Source organism: Lissotriton vulgaris, chromosome 4_1 (assembly GCF_964263255.1).
Source record: "Lissotriton vulgaris chromosome 4_1, aLisVul1.2, whole genome shotgun sequence".
Classification (NCBI taxonomy): Eukaryota; Metazoa; Chordata; class Amphibia; order Caudata; family Salamandridae; genus Lissotriton; species Lissotriton vulgaris.
In genome coordinates, this window is record NC_141691.1 from 1,849,015,170 (window position 1) to 1,849,042,518 (window position 27,349).

Here is a 27,349-nt window from a genome sequence, read left to right on the forward strand (position 1 = left end):
TATGTGCGGTCGCATCGCATTTAGGCGGTCATGACCACCGACTGGAGGTTGGTCGGACCTGTATCCGCAACGGTGTTGGGCGTATGGAAGTCCGCCTGACATCGTAATAAGCCTCTATATAGTTTTACATGATATGACCCTGAGGTTCCACTAGTGTTGGTAGAAGTGCTATGATGTGAGTTGTATCCCTTCTACTCCCAAATGTATATGTTATTGTCTCACAGAGGTTGTGGATTTTTCATTTATTGTATTACAGCTGTGAAAAAGAACCAAGGAATACAAAGAGTGAGCGAAGCAAGTGTCAGCTGGTTAATACAACTCATCTTAAAAAAGAGGAAACTGGACTGAACGCTCAGTTAACATATACACCCGGGGTATAGGTGGCACAGGCACAACACAGAGGCCCTTTGTTTCACCCATCATTATAGTTAATAATTTTATTTTGTATAAATAATTGTAATAGGACATGCATTGCAAGTTGAACTTGAGTACAGGCAGCAAAAAATCACTACGAAAATAGGCTAACAAGTCTCATCTGTTAAAGAATTATGTATAAATAACAATGTTCTACATCCCTCCCAATACTAGATATACAAAAACAGCAATAAGTATAGTCTGTAAAGGCACTGAAAATATAATGCAATATTACAGCTGGTCTGTTAGTCATTGCAGCTATTTTAACAGATGAGGAAACAAAAAAAACAATTTTAGTACAATAAGTACACCTCAGACATAAATCAAAGTGTCTACATGGGGGACCCTGCATCTTCCTTTCACCAAAACCTGGATGCAAAGTAGGGGAGACCTGGCTGTTGTTGTGCACGAGTGCGTTTCTTTGCAGCTGGTATTGCGTCATTTGTAGACTGTTTGTCTAGTCTGCGCTGTTCGATCTTAACCTTCTCCCAGCTTATCCCGCTCTTTCCACAAATTAGGGGCAGTAATTCTTTAGTTTCACTCATTCATGTTCCAAAAGAAACGTCTAGTACTTTAAACGTTCACAGCTGGAACCATCTTGTCTGCTAAACAACACTGTCACTGACTTGTCTTGCATCACGCCCTGATGTAGTTTTCCTTTTACTCTACGCTACAACTCTTTCAAGGCGATGCCCTAGTTGTGCCACCTCCCCCTCTGTAACAGATACAGCACTGAACTTGGATCCTTGCACAAGTTGCTCCTCTCTTGCCATTGGCTTCATATCTCTCAGAAAGGGCCAACAAAAACACTTTTCCTTTCCTTTCTCCTCTTCTCCATCCAACTTGGTCTCTACAGTATCACCTTCCTCACACTCTCCAGAGGAAAATTCACATTGTCTGTCTCCATTCATCACAGTTTGCTTTGTCAAAAGATTTGTAATAATTTTGTCTTCTTTTTAATGCCATAATTCCCACCTTGTGCAATAGCACAGCAACTTGGTGCTTGCTCCTGCACTTGTCTGTATTCTTCTAAAGGTCTGTAGATCCACTACCTCTCATAAGAGAAGTCTGTGAATGTCGGCCACAGCTGCACTTCTTGGCTGGTATTAATAGGAGCCACAGGAGCTTATTCATGTGTTCCTGCAAGGTACTGAAATCGTGTACAGGAGGGAGCAATGTACCTTACAAACAATTACCTTCAACCATCAGTTCATGGTCCACACCCACCCGTGCAATTTCCAAAGAGCTACAGCCCACTGCCTCAAGCATCAGTAGGTGTGTTCATGGTGCCCTGAGATGGCGTGGACATTTCTGAATGTATTGCCAAAATAGTGAAGACATTTAAAATATTCAACTACTAAGATCACTTTTGTTGTTCTACATATATAAAAGTTGCACAACATCAACCAGGCAGCATCTTGCTTTGAAGACAATTCACAATGAGATGACTGCCGCACTACACCTTCCGGTGAGTTATTACTAACCCATATAAAGGTTTCACACGTACTGTGCAACTAAATGTACACCTGGGAAAGCTACTACATGTCTGCAGTGCCTGCAAACACTGCCTAGACTTCCACTTCTATTTTGACAGTGGCATGATGGCGGGAGCGTTGCAGGAATACCTCACCAGTTTTGGCGGTTGTTGGCACCACTAAATGCTCATCTATTCCATTTTCTTCGATGTAGTTGCTGGTTGTGGTTGTGGTCGCTGCTGCCTCCTCTGAGCTATGCTGGACCACTTGACTCTGCCTTTCCAGCTCTGGCTCAGCATGCTCCTCTTTGGGTTAGAATTAGGGAGAAAAAGCAGTTCTTATTGAGAGATCAAATGACACGTCTTTGTAATGTCATATTCAATATTTTCTGCAAAGCACAGCATGGCCAACAATCCCACCACAGTAATATCTGGGGACTATCAGAATACTTTTCAGTTCAACATGAGAACATCAGTAGATTCACTTTGTCTTAGCGCCAACTATACGAAGATACACATCTACCCAATATATTACATCAGAAGGGAATGCATTATAGCTTATTTGTAGACAGTCCGCGATTTGTAAACCATCTTATAAGCAGCCTTTTTCCTTTGATGGGTGCTATCAATATTTTTTATTTCATGACAGCAAATGTTCATTTTGTTTAAATACCAACAATAGGTGAATAATTGCTTGTGCAATCAGTGCAAAGAAAAGAATTTCAGTAGCCAGAAAACATTATAGCATAGCCACATCGATGGGTCAGTTAGGGGTTTAGAGACATGCTAGCTTCACTGGGGTGTGTATACTGGGTGAAAATACATTAATCCAACTGGCAACATAAAGTCAGGCAAAAGAGCATTCAAGCAAATAAGCAGGCAGTGAGGTACAAGTGAGTAGGGACTGTGCTTTGGAGGGGGAGTGCATGATGTGAAATACAAAATGTGAGTGGGGGTGATGCATAAAACTCAAGGAAGCAGGGCGTCAGGCAGATGGCAGATGAGAGGTCTTACCTGATTCTCTATATGACTGCTCTCCAGCAGCAACTGTAGTCTCTTCAAGGATTCTCTCTGCAGAGACAAAGCTACAAGGTTATTGTGTCCTATTTTCAACAATAAAAATGGTTCCTAATGACACCAAATAAAGTTTGGTAGAGGTTTACTCACCATCAAGAGTAGCTGACGTTGTGATGTCCAGACTTTCAGTAAGGTTCATACATCAAAAGGTAGTAAGGAGGAATTCTTTAACTATTGCCTAAAACATTACAAATTGCCCGTTGGCTTTCCTGTCCACTTACTATTACAGAGAGCTAGAAGTGCTAAGGTCTGCAGTACCATCTTCTTTTATTTTTTTTTTTTATTAAGGATGAATACCATTTAGATGCAGATCAACATATTTTTACTCTGATTGTTGATTTGATGTGCATGCAAAGAGCACAGGCGACTTCCACAAGTGGCACATCTCACCACTTTCTGGTGTGCGTGGGACCACGCAGGGCTGAAGATACTTCCACGTGTGGCATGCCTCATACTGCTCCAATTTTTGTGTGGGACTACGCAGCGCACAGGCTGCTGTCATGAGTGCTACACCATTCTCTGCTCCGGTGGATGTGGGCCCAAAGAGAGCCAAGGCTCCGTTCATGTGTGGCACAACATGCCTTGCTCCAGTGAGTGGTAATTTACAGTGCAGATGCTGCTTCCGGGTGCGCATGCCACACTCTGCTGCAGTGTGTTTGTGGCTGTAAAAAGCAGTGGCTTCCCTCATGTGTAGCACATAGCACCCAATTCCAGTGTGCGAGTGACGAAACAAAGCAGAGGCTGATTCATTAGAGGTATGCAGTCTGTGGATGAAACACCGTGTGTTGTACAGTAATATGCACAGCAGTAACCCTCCTTTCACAGTCAGAAACAAAATCTATTTCTGCCCTGTGCCCCTACTTTATTTTACCCTTGGACCAATACTCTTGTTACACAGGTTTTGATATGTGAACTTCCTCCCATTAGCACAATACAGTGACATGTTCCAACTACATACAAAGAGGAAGGTATGTGTGCACTGTCCCCACTCCCCAACTAGAGCAACAGCCTTGGAACTGTGTGCATACATTGCCCTTTTGATTGGGGGACTGGGCACCCGGGGCACAAGGCTCAGTCAGGTTTTAGAATTAACTCGGAGCTAGCCACCTTGTTAGTATCTCTAAATTAACAATATCATTTTGGCTCAGGGCCAGGTGAGGTGTTTGATTAAAGGCTCAACTGTACATAATTATTTACGCATTAATGCATTGGTATTCGTAGGACATGAACTATACAGGGAGCAATGGAGCCCTGTAAGTGAATGAGGGTGACGACAATTCACGTTTGTATACATCATGTGGGAGTTTTTAAACAATTTTACTAGTTTTTTAAATTAACAATCCACATTTGCATCAAACTGATAACATTTAAAAAATTGCATGATCTCAAGGTAAGAACAACACAACAGGAAACACTTTACGAAGGAAAGGGCAAGACCAACTCGAGAACGAAGAGAGACAACAGAAGCATTCTGGACCAGAAGGATAGTTAATGTTAAATGAATATAGTAGGAAGAAGTTTGAGGCCACTTGTCAAAACCAAAGTTCTGCCCTTAGGTACAGGTCAATAGGTAAAAATGTAAACCAGAACAACTATGTATTGCTTATTTGCACATATATCAATTTTAGAAGATAAATGGACGCATTGTATTTTTTTCATGATTTTAAAACAGTGTTGCTACTCCACGACTCGCAATTTGGCTTCCGTCCCCGCCACTCGACGGAGTCCGCTCTCCTCGTGGCGGTAGAAGCTCTCAGACAGGGAGTTGACGAGGGCCAGACGATGGCACTGATCCTTCTAGACTTAAGCGCAGCATTCTACACTGTAGCACATGCCACCTTGCTACAGTGTCTGAATGGAGGTGGGGTGACAGGTGCTGCGCTTGGCTGGATCAAGTCCTTCCTCTCTGAGAGATGTTTTCAGGTCAGACTGGGTGAGTGCTATTCCAGGGAGATTGAGCTGGGCCAGGGCGTCCCTCAGGGTTCGTCCCTGAGCCCAACTCTATTCAACATTTACGTCTCCCCCCTAGCGGCTATTGTGGAGGGTCACGGCCTCCGCTTGGTGTCCTATGCCGATGACACGCAGTTGGTCATCTCCCTATCGCGCGCGCCCGGTCTTGCGGCAGACATCTTCAGGAATTGCATGAAAGACCTTGCTGCCTGGATGTCTGCCAACTGTTTAAAGTTGAACGGGAGCAAGACCGAAGTGCTCGTGGTGGGGGGTGTACCGTCGGCGTGGTCGTCGGCGTGGTGGCCACCTTGTTTGGGGGAAGTCCCCGCTCCCTGCCGTGAGGCTAGGAATCTGGGCGTGTGGGTCGATAAGGACCTCACCTTTGGCCCACATGTCGGTCGGGTGGCGGGGGTATGCTTCAGCGTTCTGAGAGCTCTTAGGAAAGTCTTAGACCTGCTTACCATCTCTGCTCGTCGGACGCTGGTGCATGCCTTGGTCACCTCCCGACTTGATTACGGGAACCTGCTTTATCTGGGGGCCACAGGCAGGGTCATCGGTCGCCTGCAGGTTCTTCAAAACGCGGCAGCGCGGCTGGTCCTCAGACTCCCCAGAAGATCTTCCGCTAAGCCAGCCTTGCGAGCGCTCCACTGGCTCCCCATTGAGAGGAGAGTAAAGTTTAAGGCCCTTTCCACCTGCCACCGTATTCTGTACGGCAAGGCACCTCTCCCGCTCCAGAGCCTAGTAGCCTACTACGAGCCTACACGCAGTCTTCGGTCCTCGCAGGTCGGGCTGCGAGGTCGGTCGGGCTGTTAAAAGTACCAAGAATATCTAAAGCTCGTATGGGAGGCAGGTCCTTCAGATACCTTGCTCCCAAATGCTGGAACAAACTGCCACTGGAACTTCGGCTTGAGCCCTCCGAAATCCAGTTTAGGAAAAAACTTAAAACTTATCTTTTTCAGTAGGCAGCTGGGTTAGGAGGAGGGGGGACAGTCATTTCACTTACCATAGCGCGGGGACACGCCAGTGGCGTAACCAGGCGCTTAATAAATGTCCAATAATAATAATAATAATAGAGGTATTATTAGTATCAATTGTACTATGTGTAATTGTGCTTAAATTGTTAAGGTTTTAATAGACTAAACAATAAAATGTACTCACTTACTGCATCACATTTCATAAATTTACAATTTTAGGATCAGAAAAAAATAGGTGGTTTGGCCATAGTCAATAACGTAGACGGGACGGAAAGCCAGGTCCTGAAGTCGGTAATTTAGGATTTAGACAACATATCCTTCACATGTCCGGAAGGAGCAGTAGATAATTCATTAAATGTAAAAAGTAAACGATTTACAGGTTGAGCAAATTGGAAAAAGTAAAAATATTTACAGAACACCTCCCAAAACTCAAGTATTCACTGTAATCGCAGCATTTTTCTTTCCCCATGTCAAAAATATAATAAATGAGGACGATAAACCTCTTTTTAGCCAACATTTCTTTGACGATATGCCTCACGACCATTATCATTTTTGGTGTTTCTTAGCCATTTTTTTCATCCTAGATCAGAGGAAGATATCTTCCCCAATTTTAGCTCTCTTGCTAATTTACTCGATATTTTAGGAATTAGCCCTGGGATTAAAATGAGCAGGGCTGTCGTTTGTGGGCAGGCTCCGTTCATTGCCAAATCTAAATCCAGAGAGTTGATCTGCTGATTTTAACATCATGCAGGAAGAGGAGCAGTGATGGGATATCTTAGGCAGGTATCAACAGTGTGTTGTGCTCGCTCACCTGTGCCACCTCGGCGGTGAACACTTCCCATGAGTTAGGGGGATGTGTAGCCACTGCAACGGACCATCCATAAGAAAATATATCATTTTGAGCATCATTTTCTCTGCGGTGTCTTTTGAAAATTACAGATGGGAAATCAAAAGACCATCTCGATTTTTTGCCCTATCAGCTTTTAGAAGGTCAAATCCACTCTTTAGCAATGTAATCACTCCCTCTTCAGCTTCCCTTAACCTCTGGTTCTTTCTCTTTCCTGCCTGGCAGCATGACAGGGCTTCATAGCCAGGTTCTTGGTCAGTCTAAGTGGAATTTTGGATGAGTGGCCACCATGACATCGTCACACACCTTCATACCGCATTACAGGCTGCAGTGGATGGGGTTCATCCTTCTGTGTTTGGCTCTGGTGTGTTGCCCTCTTAATCTAGCGGATTCCATCTGCTAGTTTGCATTGATGGTCACTGGGTGTTTCATATGTTGACCTCAGTGTCTTCTTCTGCTTCCTTGTGGTCTAGTGGTTTCCACTTGTTTACAAACACATTTTGCAAGAATAAAGAAGACAGGTGAGTAAGGAAAGCCCCGAGTTCGTTAGTTATAGTCATTACAAGGGAGTTCAACTTTTCCTCTTTCCAGTTTTGACTGCCCACTCTTCACGGACATGAAAGGATACAGGAGAGTATGCTTGGTAGTTCAGGATATGCGCTACCCCGGTTTATTCGTGTGGCAGGCCGGATTAAAGGTATGCATTTTAAGATTATTTGATGGTGGTCGTCTAGGAAAATCCTATCTACGTACAGAGGCTAACATCTATCAGTAGGGACCCGGACAAGGAAGACTGGAGCTCTGAATAATGTGAACTTTTGGTAAGTAATAATGAAATTACCAAAGAATATCTACCATGAGAATTTCAGAACAGTAATGAGCTCCCAAATGTGCTACTAGTCCATAAACATTAGATATGTGCGATGCAAACGCTTCTGAGTGAAAACAAAGGGCTTGACTGCATTAGCAAACACTGTCTTTATAGAGAATGGGCATACCCCTGCATATTCGATAAATATTACTACCCAAATCTGTATTTATATCGTCACTTTACAATAAATATGACATTTAAAAAAGCGCAAAGGCAGCCTGGTACTAACTCCCTCTTCTAAAGATAAGTAACCGTTTCTTCGAGAAAGCCACTTCATAACTGCTGTTCAAGCCCTCACAATCTTGCATCTGGAAGGTGGTCACACCCCTCTCCCTAGCCACATACACTCCTCACTAAAACTCCTTTAAAGGAAGCCATCCCAAATGCCACAGCAAGTCTCACCCAAGGCCAGAAGAAATATGATCACATCACCCCTATCCAGATGCAATTCCACTGGCTCCATTTGGGGGGCCCACACCATCTTAAAAAACCGCTGCATCATTTCAAAAACGGTCATCAACAGCACCCCAACTTATCTTACGGAGACGATAACCATCTCTGGTGGCTCTCAGCACTAGGGCTGAACTAAGGCACGGTCCTGGCAAAAATGCTCAAACTAGCCCCACTTCCTTTGTGTCCTTGCACAGTTTATCTTTTTGTATCCATCCATCTATTCTCTCTCTCTCCTTCCCTCTTCTCCCCTTCTGATCGTTTTCACTCTACTGTCCTTCTTCCTATCTCTTTCGGTCTCTTAAAGCCTCCCTGAGCCTGCTGCAATTAACCTGGATGAGCTGGGGGAAGTGACAAAGGCACAAGGGGTGGCCCTGGGTTTTCAAAACCAGCCTCCAAGGGCTTTATCTCAAAGGGAAAATGCTGGGTGGAGTAAAAGGCCTGTCCAAGCCATGTGTTAGGAATTAATCACCTTGACATGCGAGATTACGGAGCTGTGGTCTTTTTCCCAGGTCCCTAAAACCAAACAGCTAGTTAATTTTTAGACGCTCCCTTAACTGAGAAAAGAGGCACGGCAGAACGTAGCCTTTGCTTGGCTTACTGTTCCGGTACCACGCCCCCTCTTCACTTCCTGGTTCCTGACTCGAGGTCTCCGTGGCGTTCTTTGGATTTCTCAGAGACTCCGTGGACCCTTTCCCGCTTTGTTGCCTTCATTCCCAGACCCTGCCTCAGCAGGATGGTCGTTTACTGTGTGAGCGTATCTTTGCCGAGCTTCGGCGTTTCTTCATTTCCTACGCGAGAGATTTATCGCGTCTGCCCTTACTTTTCTCACGCATTTAGCGGGTGTTAGTTCGCACGGTTCTTTTTCCTTGCTACTGTTGTATGATTGAGAATACCTGGCGAGTTATTTTGTTGTCTTATCCCTCCTGTGAGAGTGAGCGCTTCGCCCTTGCCTCCTTTAAGGGCCGGGTGTCTCTCCTCGTGTGTGTGTGTGCTGCTCCGCTGTTTCCGCCCACAACAGCCGGCCGGTGCTCCTCACATCCCCCATATTTTGTTTTCGTTTGTCTGGTGTGAATGTCCCTCGAGAGTTCTACTCCTCCTACCCCGATACTGATTATTCAGCCTACCTTTTTTGAACTCTTAGATAAAGCCTGCCTAATCTACAGTTGGGGTAAGCACACCTTCAGAATCACCCATGTCCATGTCTCCTGCATGCAGGTTAGTGAAGTAAGGATATATTATGTGTATTGCTTATTTTTTTTTCTAGCCTGGACATCCATCTACGACTCCTGCTGTACCCTGCATACCCCCACGTATGAGGAGAGTGGTGGACACTCCTAGGGTAATTCCCTCATACTTTTAGGAGACAGTAGACAGGAGTGTGTATCTATTCACAATCTTGCTCCTGTGTACTGGAGGTGTAGGGATCCTTCTTCGCTCCCGTGGAAACTTGGTTACTAACCTGACACCATGCTCAGTCAGGCAACCATCAGACTGGAGACTAAGAAGAATAAAAACGGAAACAGGCAGTAGAACTTTTCCTGCTGTCCACCCAGGATCTGAAACCGCATCAGTCTATCGTAAGAATCACCCAACACTGCTCCAGGTTAGGAAAGAGTTGAAGAGGCACCCCTCTAAGGAACCCTACATCACAGTGCAGTATCAATACAATAACCTGCCATCTCTTCAATCACTTGTTGATTGCATGCCTGCTTTTTACCGTGCTGGATCTGGTGGCTTAGTGGACTAATGCGTCCACTGTAGGGGCCTGTTTTGGACCTCATGGTCACAGGTTGAAATCCCATTGGGTCCACCCAGCCTTTCATCTTTCTGCAGTTTATGCAACGCGTACCATTGGTTGGGTAACAATAAACATCTGTTATTCAGCGCCAAGATACCCTTCTGGGTGAACATGTGCTTAAAAAATACACATTTTATGTCATGTTACAGTGCTCTGCAGCCTTCTTGGCTATCATCGTTGTGAGAGGCTGGCTTGGTATATGGTACTCAATTATGAAAGGGAAGCACCCTGCACTAATCCAGACAATGCTTATGGTGATTTTAGTGGTCTTAGACAACCTTAGAAAGCTCTCCAAGTTGGGCTTAGTCCAGAATGAGTGTAAAGCAGCATTTTTTTACCATTACTTAAACTAAGGGTATAGGTTAGGTGAAAAAGAACCACACAGTGTAGTTCTAAAACATATATATTTTATCCTTAACACTCACAAACACAATACAATATCTCCTACTCAGAGATATATGCACAATACACACAATACTACTGGGGGGAGGAGCTACGTCAGCAAACAAGATGGCTGCTCAGGCACCCGGCTCCGCCGACCTTCGTAACCGGCCACAATATCCTGTACATTATCCTGATTTTACACCTAGTCTCTGTGTGCATGAACTGTTCCGCACTCCAATGGTGAAATCCGGAAACTTTTATCGGCTTGTTTGACGAAGTTCCATCGAGTTGAAGTTTGTGGCCTACTCGGGCGGTGAAGCCGGGGCCTTGAGTACTTTCACAGCCGGGCTGCAGTGCAACAACATCGGCCGGGAGACCCAGGCTGGGTCCGGTCAATCAGAGTGGAGGCTTTGTTTAAGCCCGAATTTGGCGGCGATCGTTTCTATTGCTCAGCATCGATGGAGGAGTGATTCTGCTTGCTGTTGGCTGCGGGTGGGGGTCCCTGTCCCGTGGAACCGGTATTGAGCCCGCCAGGGTTCGGTGGGTCGGGGTCTCTGGCCTGCGGCCTTAACCGGGTTGACCGTGGCTGCGAATAAAGACTGGTCACCCTCCGCATCTGCTCGTTCGTGATCCTGTTTGTCCCCCCCAAAGAAGCAAGATTCACCCGGGGAGGTGATTGTGATTGGTGTCGGGCATGAGACTATGGATCGAAAGGTGCTTGAGCCATCGCTGAGGTCAATACTGGCAGAAATTTGGGCGTTTCGCTCACATGTGGATGTCTTATTGAGCAAATTGGACGCGCGCCTATCTGAGATGCTCCTGGTGGAACCGGACCCAGCCTTACTGTTGGAACAGCAATCTGCAGCCATTCAAACCACGGCCATTTTGACTCCGTGCGAGAACCCCTTGAGGAAGCAAGTATTGAAACCATCGGATGATGCCCTGGAAGACGGTGTTCCCGAGGTTGTCACTGTATTGCCGAACCTTCCACCACTATCGACTTTTGTTTGTGACTTTCCATTCATTTTGTGGTCGTCTTCTCCTTTCTTAGTGACTTTACGATTCCTGGGCAAGATACATTGGGACTGTTCATCTATGAGGGAGAGTTCTTCTGCGTCTGAAGTTCTTGTGGACTTACGAGTCGCCATGGATTGATTCTTGATGACTCCCTTCACCTTTATTACTTCTTTGTGTGCCTTTGGGTCTCGCTGGGGGGGGGGTTTGTGTGCTGGTTCGGAAGGGCCAAGGTTAAGATCAACTAGGTCGGGAAGGGTTGGAGTGGCTTTCGTGAGTGTTCTACCTGCAACTGTTTGATCTAAGAGGCTGGGCGGTGTATCACGGTACCCCCTAATTTCTTCTATAAGTGTTGTCATAAGTTTGTCTTTTAGTGATCGGGTGTGTCTGTTTCTGGCGGGGAGACTAAAGGGGCTGGGAGCCCAAACGGATAAGCCCTCCTCCATTCTTTTTTCTACTTTTAGGGTTTTAGTTATTAGGGGGAACAGGCACGGTGGTAGTGGGGTTAGGCTGTAGCCATTTGCGGGGGTGCAGGGTGGGGGGCAGGAAAGGGTTTTTTATTTTGCCTTTTTTATTTCTATGGCCTTTTTCTTCCTTCCCTTTCTCTTCCTTAAAGGATCAGTATAGCTGCCGAATCATTTGGATTCTTATTGTGTACTTGTATTTAGTGCTTATGCTTTTATGATATCCTGATTCCTGGGTGGGCAGGCCTTGAGAACTGGCGCGCAATATTGAATGTATATTGTGTTGCCGTTTGTACCGATCCGTATGCTTTGGTGCCAATGCTCCATTATAGCGGTTATTACATGCATATCTCTTGTCTCTTGTCCTGTCCCCCGTATTCTTCTGTTTGATTGTATGGCACCTGATCCTTTCTTATATAATATAAAATGGAACCTCTGTCTCATCCTGGGACTCAGTTGTGCATTCTACTACAAGTCTTATCCTGAATCGCAGCCGGACCTCAGGGTTGTCGGCTGATGAGCTGTGTAGTACTGTGATACAGGCGGTCTTAATTTGTTTAGCGGCCGGCCCCTGCGGTTGTAGGCCCATGCTTGTATTTTTATTGGATGCCAAAATAAATGTTTTCCCCAAAAAAAAATACACAATACTTAGTCAATAGAATACGTAAATAGCACAGATAACACAGTGGTTTCCATGGGGAAACCAAACCATATTCTGAAATAGTGGAATGCAAACCACGACTCAAGTCAAAAGTGGACCCAGAAGACATAGAAGAGTCAAGGACCCAAGAAACCACTTAATGTGAGTAACTCGGAAACCTACTGAGTTAGTGTGCAGAGTGGGAACACAACTGCGTACTCAATGGAAGTCTATGGGTAAGTCGCAGTCGCAATTTTAAAGAAGAAGGACCATTCCCAGTGGAACCCGAAGACACCCTATGTAGATGGAAGGTTGGAGAGTCACCCCACACGGAACCAGGATACCTACACCGGGTGCATAGGTGTGAAGTGACATCGGAAACCACGTGGAGGACTTCGGAAAATATGCAGCTGCCGAAGAAGATGAAAGTGTCCGGTGGAACCCAAAGGTGGGTTCAGGTTGAGAGGTACCTGCAAGTAGAGTGGACAGAGTCTATGCCACTCAGGAGTGACCAGGAGGCATGGAAGACGAATGCCCCCCTATGTCGGAGATGCAGGAGAGGTTGACGGTGCCATTGTAGTTGCAGATGCACATAAAAGGCGATGCAGAGGCGGACCAGGAGCCGTGCACGGGCTGTCCCATGTCTGATGTCAAGGGCCAAGGAGACTGTGTCCGGAAGGGGCACCAGCAAGCCTTGGCTGCTGCAAATATAGTAGTCAACAAAAAAGGTGCAGTTTTGGGACTGGCAAGGCTCAAGTGACTCACCACGAGCAGGTAAGTCAGAGCAGGCCCGCGCAACCAGGGAATCCCACTGGAGCCAAAGAAGACCCTCGAGAGCACTCATGGGCTGAAGGCAAATCGAGTCACAAGAGGACCTCGAGCAGCTCACCAAAAGGTGAAGGCCCACAGTGCAGAAGATGCGATGCAAGTGAGAATCTTGATGAAGGAGGAGGTAGGAGCTTCTTGGAGCCCGAAGATCTCTGGAGGAGAGAGTCAACAAGCCTCAGCAATGGCAAGTCGATGCAGTGCACATGGATTCTGTTCCAGTGGTTCCAACGAATTATACTGGCCTCAAATTCTATAAGAGGACAGATTAGGCCTCGAGGGAGTTGCAGAACAACCACCTGTGTTGCTGAGCCTTTTGGAGTCTGTGGGAGCCTGGGATCAGCAGACCAGTTCAGCTGCATTGGAGTGCCAGCAGATGCAAGGCAGTGACTCCTTCACTCCAAGGGAGACTCCTTCGGGTGTCTTGGATGACCACAGGCACTGTGAAGAATCTGTACGGAGCATGGGCACAGACAGTGCAGAAGACATGCAGGACGACTAGACCAGGAGCAGCAGAAGTCTTCTTAGTTGCAGTCTCGCTTCCCAACGCCAAGTCCAGCAAGGTCCGGAGTGCCCAGATGGTCGAAGTTGAAGTGGGATGTGATCTGAATCTTGTTCCATGATGAATCTAGGGACCCACCCACAGGTAAGCCCTTAAGTACCCTTAGGAAAGGGTTGGGACGATGCATGGTCCCTCCCAGAGGAAGGACTGGACAGTGGGGAGGATACGCCCACGTCCATTGTCCAGTTTCATGCCAGAGCAGGAGCCAACGGCTCCCAGAGCTGGATTAAACTGGAGTATGCAAGGAGGGCACCAAATGTTCCCTTCAAGCACTCTCAGTGGCCTGGAGAGCGCCCCCACACTGCCCCAAAACACTAAACCCTGTATGGGAGGTGGTCACACCTCCCTGTGACAGGATATCTATTGTTCTTCCTTCCCCTGCTCGAGCTTGGCTCAGAAGCAGGAGGGCAGAAATGTGTTTCTGGTCAGCAGCAGTCCTAGCTTGCTGTCCAGTTCAGGCAGACTTGTACCTGGAGCACTGAGGGCCTCCCAGAGGAGCTTTACAGTGCATGGAATCATACCTCCCACACTGCTTACTGTGTGAGGGTATGATTCTAACATGTTTGATACCAAACATGACGGGGTTCGTTACAGCCAGTTTAGAGGTGGTCATCGCGTAATGACGCATGGCCACTCTATATGTCGTGATGGCTGATGCACCTACAACCCAGGAGAATGGACTGCGAAGGTTGTAGGTGGTGCCCCACTAAAGCAGGGGCACCCTCACACTTAGGACCCAGCACCCTACCTTCAGGATTGAAAGGCCTGCCCTAAGAGTGACTTATAGGTTTTAGGTGAAGTAATCTCAGATATAGGGAAACCAATATCTGTTGTAAGTGGTGCTAGCACCAGCTTACACAGGCTAAAATGGCAGGCCTGTAGTCACAATTTGAGTGGTCTCTCATGGGTGGCATACTATATGCTTCAGCCCATGGGAGACCACTGGTGTACCTGCGCCCTGGGCACCTTAGTACCATATGCTAGGGACTTAGAAGAGTACACCAGTAGCCAATCTGGAGTACTCACCATATCCAATTTAGGGAAGAAGCACAGAGACTGGGGTTCTGGTTAGCAGGATCCAGGTCAGACTAGTCAGAAACCATAACAGCGGGCAAAACGTGAGGGCTCTCAGTAGATAAATGAAGTGAATGTGAGTCTGAGTCTGAGTCTCTCTCTCTCTCTCTATATATATATATATATATATATATATATATATATATATATACATATATATATACATACACATACATACACACACACACATATATATTTCTAAAAAAAATACATACTGATAATCCATGATAAAAAAACAAGTATGATTTCTTTATATAAAAAAAGAATATATTCTATTGACATTTATAGGCACCTATTGGGGCCCAATAAAAACGGATTGATGTAACCGTTGTTTGGAAGGAATAGACCAGTAGAGATTGTTAAACCTACACACAGTGCGAAAAAGGAACTTTACAAATAACTTCAGGTAATTTGATTCCTGTTCTTGATCTTTGGGGGGTGGGGTGGGAGGCATGACATTATTGCGATATCTAGTCAGCTGTTCTATATAAGATCCTTATTCTTCTTTTTGCCTTCCTAAAGTTCATAATAAATAACCACATGTTTATGAGATCATTGGTAAACCCTTGATGAGGCATAAGGACCGAGGTTTCACCCAATAAGGAGCAACATTTGCTAGGTACCACACCTGAATTGTTGGTGGACTAATTCCCATATCTTAATTCATTAGGATTGGGTTATGAAGCATATACAGGATTACAGCTGTGTTGTGTGAGGGCTGATGTGTGTTAGTAAACATCAGTTTGAGCAATTCCAATATCTCTGAGACATAGTAAACAGGGCTTCTTTGAGCAAACAAAAGTTTGAATAAGTGGATTTTTTAACCACCAAGATATTTAAATATGTATTTTTGTATTTTTATGTGTATGTAGGTTGTACTATTTAGAGCACATCTACACTTTGTTTTAAATTGTAGATACTTGCCTAAAACAGAATTTTCTTTTGTTCCTTTTCATATGTTTTGTGATAGATTGTAACTAGTGGGAGACATCTATTCCCTTCCTGAAGGTGGTTTGGATCATTAGGAACCCACCAAAGAGTGTTGATGTTGAAACGTTTTGACACTAAATCGACTCAACATTGGTTGAAATAAGAGAATTTGTTATATGGCGGTGGTTTAACCAATGATTTATTGTTCGATTTGTGGGCCTTTAGTGACAAAAACAAATGTCTATGATATTCTCCCTTTGTATGAATAGGATTTCTAATGTTGTTTTTAACTATGTTTGTCTATTAGCATATGAAATAATTTGTGTGTATTCTGATTTGTATATAGGTCTGATAGAACACAGATCTTTATGGATAGCCCGTTTTGCACATATTTAATATTACATTGAATGAGGTTTTAAAGAAATGTTACAATGTCTTAACTATAAGTGTATAAGTTGATATGATTTTATACAGTGCTTCTTGGTGATATTGGCCTTAATTTGGATGAATGCTGGTGTGGTTTTAAATCAGGTTAGTTTTCTCTTTATGAGTTACATTCTTTATACCCAAAGGTAAACTTTCTATTTTTGTCTGGTTGTCAAAAAGTGGAGGTAACCATGCAGAAGGATCCTACCTTCCTACAGTCGTGCTCTACAAATACCACTTACATACATAAACAAATAAACATACATTGGAAACATCGTGGGCCTGATTCAAAAGCTGTTCTGTATGCCTGACTTCAACAGGTGTGAATTTTGCTGTAGATGAGGGCATTTGCGGGTATGCCAATATCCCCAGGTGATAAAATTTACTCATTACAACTTTAGACTTGAGTCTGGGTGTGTGGGCGGCCCTACCTGCAAACGTAGGTCAAGGTCTGCAAGCTTGCAGATTTGGTAGCATTCACATACCACTTGCAGATAGTTTGCTGGCCAGTACATGCAACTTTTTGTCTCTCATGCACAGGGGTAAATGCATTTCAATAGTAGGAATAGGCAGGGAATGTCCCCGACATGAACTGGAGCACAAACAAGAGGTCTGTAAACGTAGAACACAAACATGTACTTTTCTACTGGTGGAAGTTTCACATGTTTAAATGTTACAAGCATGAGACCATTTGGAACACTACAAAAAAATCAAATGTTCCAGGAGTACTACTAGAATTCTTTAGGAAATCAATGAAAGTGTATTTAACAACAACGGACTGCTTCTAACGGATACAATTATTGAGTGTTTCTCCTTCTCTTTGTGAATGGGGCTCATTGACATTCATATTGATAATCATGATGCCAAGAAAATATTTGACAACACACAGGATGAGACAGCTTCTGTTTATTGGCAATTATGTAGTCCACCTTTAAATATGTTACTCATACTGGTTTAGGTCAGCAAAGTTTTGTCCCAATCGAAAGAAGGAAGGCAAAGTTCTAAGGGTCCCATTATGGCCGCTCGGAGCGGATGGTCCAGTTCTTCCTCCCCAGGCAAGAGGGCAGCAGGTCAGCAGAGCAGTAGTCCAGCAGAGTGGCAGTCCTTGTAGCAGCAAAACAGTTCCTTGGTGACATGGTGGTGGGAGAAAAGTCTAGACAGTGGCTTTGAAGTGCAGGGAATCCCCTGCCTCCCTGTCTTGGCATCAAGCTGGTTGCAGAAACAATGTGGGGCTGTTTGTGGAAAGACAGAGCACAGGCTGTTCAGTTGTAAGTGGGGCTGTGCTCAGCTCTGTCCCCAATCTGGTCAGCAGATGGCCCATCCAGGCACATCTGATCCCTCTATTGTGTGACTGTCTAGGAGGAATTCACAAAGTCTAACTGTCAGCTACACCTCACCATGCTACCCCAAGACAAGCTACATGCACAAAAGGGCTAACAGCTTGAAAATGCCATCTTTCTAAAAGTGACATTTTCAAAACTGTAATTTAAAATCTGACTTCACCGTAAGTTAGGATTTAATTCTTTTTTTTTAATTTTATGCACATAAACATCAATAAAAACTGTTGCTCTTCTTAGATTTACATCAAATGTGCACTGCCACTCAGATCCCTGCCCCTTCCCACCCTACACCACTGCCCATGGGCATGCGTCTGGGTCTGAGAAGTCTCATCCTTAACCCCCCAGGCCATAGTGTGTCCACAATTTCCTCCAGATGTTCTCATATTTACAGAGACAGTCTCTAGCTGTATATGTTGTATCCTTCATTTCGCCACATCAATCCATGCCCTTTGTCCAAGCTGCTAAGGATGGGATGGGAGGGGAACTCCACTGCTTGGCTATGCCCCTCTTGGCCACTACGGTTCTCAGCCCTACCAGCATCGGTCCACCCCGAGTACCATTACATCACCCTGCATACCCGGATGCGCAACCCTAGGGTGAGCCGCAATGTGGTTCCTACCACCTTGGAGAAGGTATTCATGACTGTGGTCCAATAATTATGTATAATTGGACATGACCACACCATGTGGTAGAAGTCCCCTTTCACATCCTAGCACGTATAGCAGGCAGGGGTTCCGTCTGTAGGAAACTGTGTCTGCAAGTCTGCCATGGAAGTCAGCGTGAAATGGTGCCCCAGCCAGACTCATCCTCGATATCCCACGACACAATCACATCACCCATCCCCGTCGAAAGAAGGTTAACCTTCAAGCTGCTCACACATGCCTACAAAGCCCTCCACAACACCTAACCCAAGTACTGCCAACAACCGAATCTGCGTCCACGCCCCCAAAAGAAACCTTCGCCCAGCTGACCTCACCCTAGCCACCGTCCCTCAGTTCTACAGGACCAGAGCAGGTGGAAGATCCTTCTCCTTCCTCGCAGCCAAGAATTGGAATGAACTCCCCCTTCACCTCCAACGAAGCCCAACACTGCACCTATTCAGAAAGGTCCTCAAGACCTGGTTCTTCGAATGACCTCAGAGCTGCTCCGCGCCTTGAGACCCTCATGGGTCAGTAGTGAACTTTACAAACCCTGATCGATTGATTGTGTCTCTGCACAAGCAGAGGCACCACTACAAATCCCAGAGTCCATTCTCTGGCTTTGTAAGTGAGAGGAACCTATTTTAAGGTATGTAGTGGACACTTGGCCAAGTTGAGATATCCAACTACATAATGGCTTCACCGAACCCCAGTATCAAACATGTTGGAATCATGCAACCCCCACCGATTCTAGTGTTAGTTGCATGATACCATGTACTGGAGGGGCTCCTTACCTTACACCCCCCCACGTTTACCTGTGTAGGCTTGCAAGGTCAGTGTGCAAGCTAGTGCTTCTGACAACCCCAGACAAGACTGATCCTGGTAGGAAGATTCCTGCTGCAACTTCGTCTCTGTGCTCTTCCAAGTTTCTGTAACTCAGTGGCCATGCATCTTCCCACGTCTCCCATGACTCTGCATGCACTGAAGCAAGAAGGAATCTCCCTTGGTGCGAAGGACTCACTCCTCTGCATTCGCAGGCAACTCCACATCGACAAACGGTCTGTTGATCCTGCTGTCCCACAGACACCTCCCAGCTCTGCAACACAGGTGGACTGACCATTTTCCCCTGAAAATTGGGAGATTGTAATTCTCCTCCAGCCGACCTGAAACACATCCCTGTCCACCACATCGGTATGTCGTGGCTAAGGCTTGTCAACCCTCTCTTCTGACTGAAGATTTTTTTAGCTTCAAGATGTCCTAGCCTCAAGCATTGCACAGTCCTAAGACTGTTGTCTTTTCTGCATCTCCTGCGACATGGGCATCCATCTTCTCCATGCAGCTGAGGCCTCCTTGCGACTCAATGTGCCTGCTGCCAGAGGGTCCTCCTAGGTTCTCCATCAATTCCTGCTGGCTCTCCTGCATGCTGAGGGCTGGCCTGACTTTCTCTTGCTGGTTAGTCCTATACACCTTGCTGGTCTACAACCAAGCAGGGTTTCCTGCCTCCCGACTGTTGTCTTTGCCGAGGCTTGTTGGTAGTCATTCCGGCCACTGACCCTCCTGCCATCTTTACCAGTCATGGGACAGCTCATGGACAGCTCCTGTGCTCCCGCATTGTAGCCTGAGCTCCACAGATGCTACATCAAGACCTGCCTTATACAGCAAGCACCTCCGACAAGGGGTGGCATTGTGCTCCTGCTCCTCCTGGATGCTTTTGGGTGGTTTGGAATCCGTCCCATCTGCTTCCAGGCACTCCTCATCAAGAATCCACAATTGGGTTCACCCGACCTGGTCATTGAAACGCTGAGCATGCCGGCCTCCCAAAATCCTCTCTTGACATCAATGGGTGTTCTGACAGCAATTTGCACCTATGCACCGGGGAGTAGGTATCCTGGTTCCCGGAGTATCCACAAGTGGGATGGCTCTCCAACCTTCCTTGATCCAACTGGGTCCTTTGGAAAGGGTCCTGTAAACATAAAATGCCACTCAACTTTCCCGTGTTATCCCATGCACCTCTGCACCCAGGCACCTAGTGGCCCCCAGCTACCTACCTTAGGTGCTTCTGTGTTTCCCCTGACTTCAAGGTAGTTTTTGTGTTGTGTTTAATAAATACAGAACACTGTTGTGGTTCTTTCTTGTGTGTAAGCTTCATTGACTGACTTAATGGTAATGTACTCGCATTACACCCTCCTGAATAAGCCTTAGCTGCTCTCCACCGCTGCCTCTTGAGAGCTTTGGTTATCAGGGACCATCACTACTATCATGAATGATTGCCTGTACTCAGTACACGGTGCCTCACCAATAGGTGTACACCATAAACTGAGCCAGCCTCCTACACAGGTAAGTCAGAGAGGTGTAAGATATGCCTGGTCGAGGTATCTGAATTGCACCATTCAGAGCCTCGCTGATATTGCCAGGGTCTGGGGTGCCATGCATGCATCCCTCCATTAGGTCCCGTCCAGTGCCCCTACCCACTCCTCCCACTTTTGCTTCAAAGGGACAAAGCAGGTCGAGTGAGTTTACTACTAGGGTTTTATAAATCTGAAAGACCCCACCTCTACCCAGATGGCCCATAAGCAAGTGCCCCTCTAGCGAGCTATGCTCCGGGACACTATCTAAGTCCCTTTGATATTCATAGAGAGCATGGCGGAGATGAAGGTACAGAACCAATTGGGAGACCAGCATTTGGAAGTCTAAGCATTGGTCTTGAAAGTCTGTATATGATCCCGCTCCCATACATCCCCCACCTTCAATATTCCTACTTATTTCCAGCCTCTAAAGCCCTCCAGTTTCAAAATGTGGGCTATCCAACAGCCTTCCCATATGGGAGTCAGGTGTAAGCCTGTGGTTCCTCTTGATCGATCTCAGAGCTGCTCTTCACACCCGAGACAGTACCTTTGCAATCTACGGGAGGATACTCATTACCATTTTCATGTCCAGCTCACCCTTTTATGCGGGGTCTCCACATCCCCCAGGCATCCATTCATTTATAGACAAGAGTTGGGCTGCCCAATATTACAATGTATTGACACACTTTCTGAAGGCCACTCTCTGGAGTTTAACGGCCCATATAAATCTGCGCCCCAAGGCCCCCATAGCACCAGACAAGGCTTGCGGGACGTGTAAGGGATAATTCTGAATGACATACAAGAGCCTCTGGTAGGTTATCATTTTGAAAATGTATTTCCTACTCATAAGATTACGTTTTTCCCAATCCCTAGCCCTTTGCGTCAAAGGACACAGGTTTAGGCTCCAGGTGAGCTCAGACTCCCAGGAGATGTAAATACCAAGATCTTGAAAGCTAAGGCAACATATCGGTGTCTGGGATTGCCAAGTTTCGTGCCGGTGGTATCCCCCAAAGGCTCGAAAGGGGACTAGTCAACGTTGACCTTTAACCTGGAGGCCACCCTGAAGAAATCTAAAATATGGATGAGCCTATGTCTTGTTTTAGCTGGTTGGGACAGGAACATCAGGACATCATTAGCATAGAGAGCTAAACCTGGGCATCGCACTGGATCCAGACTGCCAGAAGCTCTATGGCCAAAGCAAACAGGACGGGGGGAGAAGGGGCAGCCCATCTGGTGCCCCGCCCAATGAACAAGTTACTTACCTTCAGTAACTATATATCTGTAGGAAACATTAGGAGACATAGATTCCTTACCTTAGAATTACCCCCAGGTGTCAGACTGGATCCGGAAAGTTTTCGTCAGCAGTACCCCTGCACGTCGGAAGTTGGCGTCATGCGGCTCCGCGTCCGTCATTGGCGTTGTGGTCGCCAAGATGACGTCGGGGCAGCTACTTAGACACCGCCCTCGCAGTCTAACGTCAGTTTTGTAAACGTCTTTCCGTACCAGAAACGCAGAGCCATGAAAGATAAGGACAACTGGTGCCCTGAAACCAGGGCCATGAAAGGGATGACCTTAACCCTAGAAATCAGTTCACAGAACGGGGAAGATGGGTGGGGTGGTAAGGAATCTATCACTACTAATGCTTCTTACAGATATATCATTACCGAAGGTAACTTGTTCATCTGAAAGAAAAACATAGTGATAGATTCCTTACCTTCGAAAAGATACCCCAGCAATACCAACTCCGGTGGTAGGTCTGCGAATCAAGATCACATCAGGAAGTCTCAGAGAACAGAACAGCCAAAGAAGTCGTCTCTCTGGACTAAGCTGTCCAGGCAGTAGTGCTTAGTAAAAGTGTGCAGCGAGGCCCGCGTAGCTGTCTGACAGATGTCTTGCATGGGGACACTAAATCCCAATGGTGTAGTGGCTGCCGTCGCCCTGGTGGAATTGGTGTGCAGCCCCAACGGAGCTTCTTTTTTAGCCAGAGAATAACAGGCTTTAATACACAAGACGACCCATCGGGAGATAGTCCGCTTGTGTATGGCTCGACCTTTCTTGCGCCAACATAGCCAACAAACAGCTGGTCATCCACCCAGAACTGTTGTGTGCGGTTCAAGTAAAACAAGAGCTCGTGTTTTGGGTCCAGACGGTGGAGCCTCTTCCTCTCTTGAAGGATGAGGAGGTGGAAAGAAGGTGGGCAAAGTGATGGTCTGCCCTATGTGAAAGGGAGTGACAACCTTTGGCAAAAAGGATGGATGTGTTCTGAGCACAACCTTGTCCAAATGAACAGATAGAAAAGTAGGTTTACAAGAAATAGCCTTGAGCTCACTCACTCTCCTGGCAGAGGTGACGATAACCAGGAAAGCAGTCTTCAAAGCCAGTAGATGAAGAGGACAGTTGTGAAGAGGCTCAAAGTAAGCGCACATTAAATATGTAAGAACAAGATTCAAGTCCCACTGTGGCAATACAAAAGGAATAGGAGGGAAAAGATTAGTAATGCCTTTATGAAATCTATTTACAACAGGGGACTTGAAAACAGAGGGCTGACCAGTCCGCCTGACAAAAGGCCAAAATAGCAGAAAGATAGTCCTTGATAGTGCCCAGAGCAGAGCCCTGCTGGGCCAAAGAAAGAAGGAACAGAAGAACTTCTGAAGGAGGGGCAGAAAGGGATCCACAGCCTTTGCTATGCACCAAGCCACAAATTTGTTCCACCAGCAGGCGTATACCAACTTAGTGGATGGACGCCTGGCTGCCAGAATGACACGAAGCAAGTCAAAAGGAATCAACTGCCGCCCCTCAATGTCCAAGCAAAGAGGTGGAGACTGGACAGATTCAGTTGGAGGACCGTCCCCTGCTGCTGCGACAGAAGAGCCTCTTGAGGAGGCAGTTGGATCGGGGAACCGATGGTCATACTGAGTAGCTAGGGATACCAGAATCTTTGTGCCCAATCCGGAGCCACAAGAATGACTTGGGCCAGGTCGCGGCTTATCTTCTTCAGCACTCTGGGCAGAAGTGGTATAGGCGGAAAGGCGAAGAACAGACCACAACTGCACTCGCCACAAAAAGCATCACCTAGTGAGTGCTGCCTTGGAAATTCCAATGTGCAGAATTGCTGACATTGCGCGTTCTCTTCGATGGCGAATAGATCTAATCAAGGCTCTCCCCACTGTCGAAAGACCTGCGCCACGTCCGAGTGAAGACGCCATTCGTGATCCATCATGCACATGCGGCTGAGTTTGTCCGCCCTGGTGTTCAGTGAACCTGCCAGGTGTTGAACCACCAGGGAAATGCCCTGCTGCTCCAGCCATGTCCTGAGGTACAGAGCCTCCTGACATAGGGTCCACGACCCCCACCCTGTTTGTTGCAGTACCACATCGTGGTGGTCTGTGAACACCTGCACCACTTTCCCTCTGACAGAGGTAAGGAATGCCTTCAGTGCAAGTTGGATTGCCCACAGCTGCAGAAGGTTGATATGGAGCCTGGACTCCGCCGGAGACCAGAGGCCTCTGATCGCCGCCTCTCCCATGTGGCACCCCCATCCCAGGAGGGACGCGTCCGTCATCACTGTATGCTCCGGTTGGGGAAGGGAGAGGGATCTGCCCTGGACCCAATGTCGGTTCATGAGCTACCACTGCAGCTGCTGTGCAGTGCCCTCTGAGAGCTGGACGTAATCTGACAGGTTCCCCTGATGCTGCGCCCACTGGAACTTCAGGTCCCACTGCAGAGCCTACATATACCACGTGGTCGGAGTAACCAGCAGGATGCAGGAGGCCATGAGGCCCAACAACCTCATGGTCATCCTGACCAAAACCCAGGATAGAGGCCGAAAGATCGGAATCCTAGCCTGAATATCCTGGACTCACCGTTTGGGAGAATAGGTCCGAAACTGCGTCGTATCTAGAACCACTTCGATGAAGAGGAGCTTCTGAGAGGGAATCAGGTGCGACTTCTGCACATTAATGGAGAACCCCAGGAAATGCAGGAGGTCAGCCGTAGTCTGGAGATGGGAGACGACTGCCTGAGGCAAGCCCGCCTTCAACAGCCTGTCGTCAAGATAGGGGCAGACTGGAACCTCTGATCGGCGCAGATGAGCTGCGACCATCGCTATCACTTTCATGAACACCAGAGGGAAGCTGGTAAGGCCAAAGGAGAGCACGGTAAACTGAAAATGCTTGTGGCCTACAGTGAACCGCAGATAATAATGGTGGGCAGGCAAGACGAAAATGTGGAAATATAGGTCCTGCAAGTCCAACGCTACGATGCAGTCTCCAGGGTTGAGAGCCAGAGTTGGCATCTTGAACTTCTCCTTCCGGAGGAAGCGATTGATGTCCCTGAGGTCCAAGATAGGATGCAGGCCCTTGTCCTTCTTGGGTACCAGAAAATATTGGGAACAACAACCACCTCCTACTTCTGGCGCAGAAAAGTGCTTGATGACCCCCTTTGCCAAGAGGGCCGCAACTTCCTGCTGAAGTGCGAAGTGATCCCCCGACAGGCGGTGGTACTGGGGTGGCAATGCTGGAGGGGTAGTCTCGAAGGGGAGGGAGTTCCCCCTTCGGACTATCTGTAAAACCCACCTGTCCTAAGTGATGGTGCGCCAGTGGAGGAGGTGATGGCGAATCCTGCCACCCACTGGCATTTGATGGGTCTGAAAGACCGGACTAGGAAGGTTTTAGGGCAGTGGTGGCCGGGGTGGAAGTGGACTGATCCGTCCGCTGGCCCCCAGACCCGCCTCTGCGGGTCCCACGTCCGCTGCCGCGCTGAGACTGCTGCTTATGCAGCCTGTGGCTCTGAAGCGAACATGCTGGGGCGCCCCTTCCGTGGCCACAAAAGGAGTGAAAAGCATAAGGCGGATGAGAGCGAGTGGCCGAAAGGCCCAAGGACTAGGCCTTAGCCCTCAAGTTCTTAAAACGCTCCAACACACTATCTGCCTTGTTGCCAAAAAGGCGAATGCTATCAAAGGGCATATCCATCAGGGAGTTCTGGACATCCCCAAGAAGCCAGTAGTCCTCAGCCAGGTGTGGCGGCAGAGCGCCACTGTCGTGAAAATCACTCTGCCCAGCGAGTCGGCGGTGTCAATGCCACATCGTATTGTGAACTTGGCTGCATCTCTCCCCTCAGCAATAGCCTTCGAGAGCACTGTCCGCGCCTCCTCAGGACACTGAGGCAGCACTTGCGCCACTGTATCCCACACAGAGTGGGAATAACGGCCCAAGAGGCATGCAGTGTTCACAGACCGCAGCCCTGAACTGGCGGAAGAAAAAATCTTCTTCCCAAATTGTTCCAGGATTCCCTGTGCGTGGGTTTGGTAGGGAATGCTCTATGGGACGTTGAGGCTTGGGCAACTAAGCTCTCAGGGGTGGGGTGTTGGGAGAGGAAAATGGGGTTGCCCAGGCTGGGCGATGGCGTTGGGCCATGGTCCTATCCACAGGAGCCCGTGTGTTGGGCCTGCACCAGATGCCCAATAGAACATCAGAAAGTGTCTCATTAAAAGGCAGCAGTGGCTCTGCAGAGGTAGCCGCCGGCTGAAGCACTTCTGTCAGGAGGTTAGTCCTGACGGCCACTGTAGGGAGTTGGAGGTTGAGTTCCTCCGCTGCCCTACGCAACACCCCTGCATAATTTGCACCCTCCTCCATATCCAAGGTAGGAGGAGTGAGCATGCCAAGTTCAGGAGAGGTGTCAAGACCACTGGCATTCCCCAGTTTCTCTGCCCAGTCCGGGTCATACTCACATTGAGCTGTGAGAGGGTCCTCAGAACCGTCCCAGTCTTCCCCTTCCTCCGAAGGCTGATGTGCAGGCCGAAAATAAAAAGGCTGGACATTGTGGTAAAAAGGCCCCATCGGTGCCGGAATCTGTGTCCATGTCTGGGCTTAAATCGGGGCCGACATCGTCTAGTGCCACGGGCGACGTCAGTGGAGGTGTAACTAGGTCAACCGGCGTCGACCGGGATCAAGGCCTGGATCCTTGGGGGCCCTGCGGTGCCAGGGCCGGAGCCGAGAGCGATGCCAGAGCCGGAGCCGCCAACAGTGAAGGGCGAGGGCCCCCAGTCAGGCCTGCGGGGCAAAGAGGTGGACCAAGGCTGACAGAAATGACTGCAGCTGGGCTGATGTCGCCGATGGAGCGGGGAAGGGCGGGTTCGGCCGACTGCAACACCGTAGGCTCTGCCGGAGCCACGTGGGAGGCACCACCCGTACCCTCAGCCACGACGGGTGAGGGAAGTCGTCGAGTGATGACGCTTCTTCGACTTCTTGTGCTCCGTCTTACCTGACCCTGAGTGCGAACACTTTGATCATGTGTAATGAATGGTATGGCTCCGCTACCGGTGCCTCGACCCCCCACAGGACCGGGACCTTGGGCTGCGGGGAGCTGACTGCCTGACCTCAAGCAACTTTTGGGACCTGCAAAGTCTTTGGCGCCATGGCCCGGCAGTCAGAGCACGACTTGGGGTCGTGGTTGCGCCCTAGGCAGTAGAGACGCACGCGGTGCGGGTCCGTCACCGACATCATCCAATGACAGTCCCCGCAAGACTTGAAACCGTGTATCCCTACCACACCAGGTGTCGATCAACAAATAAAAAAAACAAGACAAAAAGCCTAAAAAAACTCACTCAAAAATGACTGGGGGTACCACTCTCTCCAGACCTGCGCTTGCTGGCGCGTAAAAATAAAGAACAGGTGTCAGCGCACGAGGGCGGCATCTAAGTAGCTGCTGTGACGTCATGTGGCCGCTGTGCCGCACAACGCCACCTTTCGATGGCCATTAGTACTGCTGACTAAAACTTTCCGGATCCAGTCGGACGCCTGGGGTAATTCTAAGGTATGGAATCTATCACTATGTGTTTCTTTCAGATGT

General features: G+C 47.6%; 1 protein-coding gene across 10 annotated transcripts in view; it reads right to left on the reverse strand.

The window, feature by feature from the left end:
* Positions 1 to 27,349, reverse strand: part of ENPP2 (ectonucleotide pyrophosphatase/phosphodiesterase 2) — a 947,534-nt gene that overhangs the window by 61,936 nt on the left and 858,249 nt on the right. For 6 of the 10 annotated variants that reach the window (XM_086966157.1, XM_086966152.1, XM_086966149.1 and 3 more), the window contains 2 exons: positions 2,903 to 2,959; positions 2,045 to 2,194 (listed from right to left, as the gene is read on the reverse strand). The exons of the other annotated variants lie outside the window; for them this stretch is intronic. In XM_086966157.1, the coding sequence (XP_086822283.1) occupies positions 2,045 to 2,194; positions 2,903 to 2,959 (207 nt within the window). The remainder of the gene's footprint in view (positions 1 to 2,044; positions 2,195 to 2,902; positions 2,960 to 27,349) is intronic. 10 annotated transcript variants of the gene reach the window in all.